This window comes from Adiantum capillus-veneris, chromosome 8 (assembly GCF_014529385.1).
Source record: "Adiantum capillus-veneris isolate H3 chromosome 8, ASM1452938v2, whole genome shotgun sequence".
Lineage (NCBI taxonomy): Eukaryota > Viridiplantae > Streptophyta > Polypodiopsida > Polypodiales > Pteridaceae > Adiantum > Adiantum capillus-veneris.
In genome coordinates, this window is record NC_140938.1 from 67,751,932 (window position 1) to 67,755,378 (window position 3,447).

The following is a 3,447-nucleotide window of genomic DNA, read 5'->3' on the forward strand; positions in this document are numbered from 1 at the left end:
CAAAGTAAAAATATGCGCTCCTACAAAATTACTAGGATAGCAAATGTGAAGCAACTATTACCATGTAGTAATCGCTCACACTTATGATTTACTATATAGTAATCACAAAGGAATTGCATATTCATCTAGCAAAAACATTAAACTCCTATCAAGCAAACTTGTACGAAACATCATTTTCCTAGTTCCATGTACCAAGTAAAAGCCACACGTTTGCTAGTTGCATCTATATGTATTCTATAACGGCAGTGAGAGTGCCCTTTACACATGTCAAGAGCTGCGAGCTGAAGGCTACACTCCAAAAGTCCTCTCTGCACGATAGAGAGGCCGCCTTCGGCGGCTTGCCGTACTAGTATGGTATAATTGCTATAAATTTGTTTGTTGATCTAGCAAATGAATCAAATACTAGATGGCCAACTTTAAAGTTGAAACGGTTCATGAGTACTACTGTCTTTTTGGAACGACCTTCCCCCCCCTCCGCCGCCCCCCCCAAAAGCAGCGACGCAATGGCTATCAGCAGCATTGGCGCATCTTGAATTCACTCTTCTGTGCTTACAACGTACACACACCCACAGTTTAAAGTGGGGAGCATGAAGCAAGCGGTGGCAAGCAAAGCAGCATGCAGAGCAAACAACAGCCTACTCCTGAAAGCGGTGAGTTTCTATGTTAGGAAGCACTCTCACCAGCTTATGATCATGCAGATTAATTAAGGTAGGCCTGCCTTCTTGTTAGAATTGAGGTAAAAATTCTTGTTTTGCCCACATGCAGGTCAATATTCTGATGCAAGGCAATCTAAAGGCAACCCTAGCAGCACACCCTCCACATCAGATTGCAGGGCTTCAGATCATAAAAGTAAAGATGTTAATATCGATCCTCAAGGAGACATTGAAGGTGGAGAATATGGTTTTGTCGAATTGACGTTGATATCCGCACAGGGTCTTAAAGATGTGAAAATGTTTGGCAGCATGAGCCCCTATGCTGTTGTCTATATCGACCCTTCTTGCAAGCATCGCACTTGCATCTCGGATAATACAGGATCGTCTCCTGTTTGGGACTACTTCTTGCGCTTGCCGGCCGTGCCCCCAATTGCAGGGAACCTGACCTCCCTCTCAAATATTACTGCAGAAAGCAGGATTACTAGTATGGATGATCACCCAGATGCAGAAATGGGCGCCGAAGAGGAAGATGATGGCCATCAAAGGTTGACTATCCAGATATTTAGCCAAGGTGTTGTTTCTGATGTACTTGTGGGTACTGCCCAAATCCCCTTGCAGGACATCATCCAAAATGCAGCAGGCAAGCTTGTTAACCTCTCTGTTCAGTTTAAAGCACCCTCGATGCTCCCTCATGACTTGCTGCGCCACCTACATTGCAAGGCAACATGTTCGCGACCTGGGAAAAACAGAAACTCTTGGTTCTTCATAGCAGAAGGTGTGGACGGGGAGGTCAGTGGTGGCGCAGCAATGACATCGCAGGCGCTGAGGCCAACAGCAGCTCCAGACTTTTTAGATCTCAAAGCGGAAGGAGAAGGTACTTCGACAGGCGGCGTGTCTAGATCGTCCTCATCACCGAATGAAAGTACAGGGCACTCACCGAGCTCACCACATTCTGGGTTTCTTAACGCGCCTCCTTCGTTGCAGCAGCCATATCAGCACCAGCACCAGCACCAGCACCAGCTTGGGGGTGCAAGTAAGGCAATGTTCGACACTGCGTTTGACGCATTGGTTGTGGCAGATGTTGCCAATGGTGTGGCTGCAATGTCTATGCTGCAGGGGGACAGAGGATCCCAAAATATTGTTGGTGATGCTCTCTTGGGCCTGGCCATGTCTCAGAGCCTTCAAGGACCCTTTGGCCCCTCTTCCTCTTAATTAATCCCTTTCCTAAGTATTTTTCCTTCTTGAAAGTGATGCTGTTTAGATTGTGGTTGAGGAAATGCGAGGTTCTTTTTGTGAAAAACGTGTGTGTGTGTGTGTGTGTGTGTGTGTGAGAGAGAGAGAGAGAGAGAGAGAGAGAGAGTTATTGAGGTTTCTTGAGGTTGAACTTGGCTATGAGACAATTCAGTGTTCTATTGTGTTGTCTCTTTTGTCATCCCAAACAAAACATCTATCACAAGAAGATTTAGAAAAATTTTCATGTAAGAAAACGGAGTCTTTTTCATCGTTGTTCATACAATGCATAACATAATGAGCTTCTGCTCGGGAGGCACCGCATACCTAGCTAGGTATGATTGGAGTTAAGGGGCCGGCGGTCCCCTGCCCCCAATCATACCTAGCTAAGTATGCCTTGCCTCCCTCACAGAAGCTCATGATGTTGAGGTAAGTCACAATGTGGGAATTATTGTGAGAATTTGTCCAAAATTTCTTGTGTATTAGCTGCCATGTGGGTGTGATCGAAGATCAAGGTTTAAAAAATTGGTCTAGTGCTTCCATCATTTTTCCAGTAGGAAATAAATGTTCTCACAAGAAAATCCCCTTTCGGATGGAATGCCATTGTGGATTTTTCCATTACAACTTGAAAAACTATGTTTATTGTGGGAGAAGAATAGAATTCCATGAGGAAAAACCGATGGTTCTAGGTAGGGAAAGGTCTGTCAGTGACTATTCCTAGGAATATAGGCAACCACATGGCAACTGGCGGGGAGCGGAGCTGGGAACCATGGTGGGAGCCTCATTCCTGGGAATGTTCATTAATAGATCATTCTCGGCCGTTGGAGTCGGGGGGAAGGGGACCAAGAAATAGACCCTAACATGATGACGGTAGCTGATTTGGCTAGATATGATTCGTTCAAATGCAATAACATTCGGCATGTTGATGTGACGAAAGTTGTGTGGTTGCAAGGTGCCTCAAATTCATTACGAGCGCTGATTTGGCATGAAGTCATGGGAGGAGCAGTCTCAAGTTTTGGATGTTGAGCTGTCAAAAATCCAACGATTACACGTAGGCATTCTGGCTCAGAACGTCATCTTGATGGATGGTCAAGATTCTTTGCCCTTTGACCACCAATGGCCACAATGAAATTACATTCTCAACAAGGAAATGTATTCCCACCAAGAATTCAATTAAAAAATGTCAAATGCTTCTTGTTTAAATTATGCAACTTCTAACCCTCTCCTTTAAATAAGCAAGTCTTGATCACACAACTACGTCTATGGCCTCAATAATTATTAGATATTGTAAAGTATTGATTAACATCACATTGTGTTTCTCTATTAGGTTTCATGGATATTTGTCATTGTAAGTCGTACAACTTTTGTTTGAGTCTTGGTCTAATTGATATAGAAATCTGAAGTACCACTTAGTGGGTTAAAAGATTTAATCAATAGCTCCAACATTGACAAACAATTGGAACCGTTGCTCGGCTTCCAATCATGATATTGGATTCTTCTTGATGCATATCCAAGCTCTCATAGCCACATGTGCGAGTCAAGCCCCTCAATGGACGTAGGCTGG

General features: G+C 44.1%; 1 protein-coding gene across 1 annotated transcript; it reads left to right on the top strand.

Annotated features, from left to right (window-relative positions):
• Positions 1-269: 269 nt before the first annotated feature.
• LOC147452295 (uncharacterized) lies at positions 270-1,930 on the top strand. Its single transcript, XM_086518915.1, has 2 exons — positions 270-650; positions 766-1,930. Exons 1-2 carry the CDS (start codon positions 617-619, stop codon positions 1,863-1,865), a joined length of 1,134 nt encoding a protein of 377 aa, XP_086375041.1. The 5' UTR covers positions 270-616; the 3' UTR covers positions 1,866-1,930.
• The last annotated feature ends 1,517 nt before the right edge of the window (positions 1,931-3,447 follow it).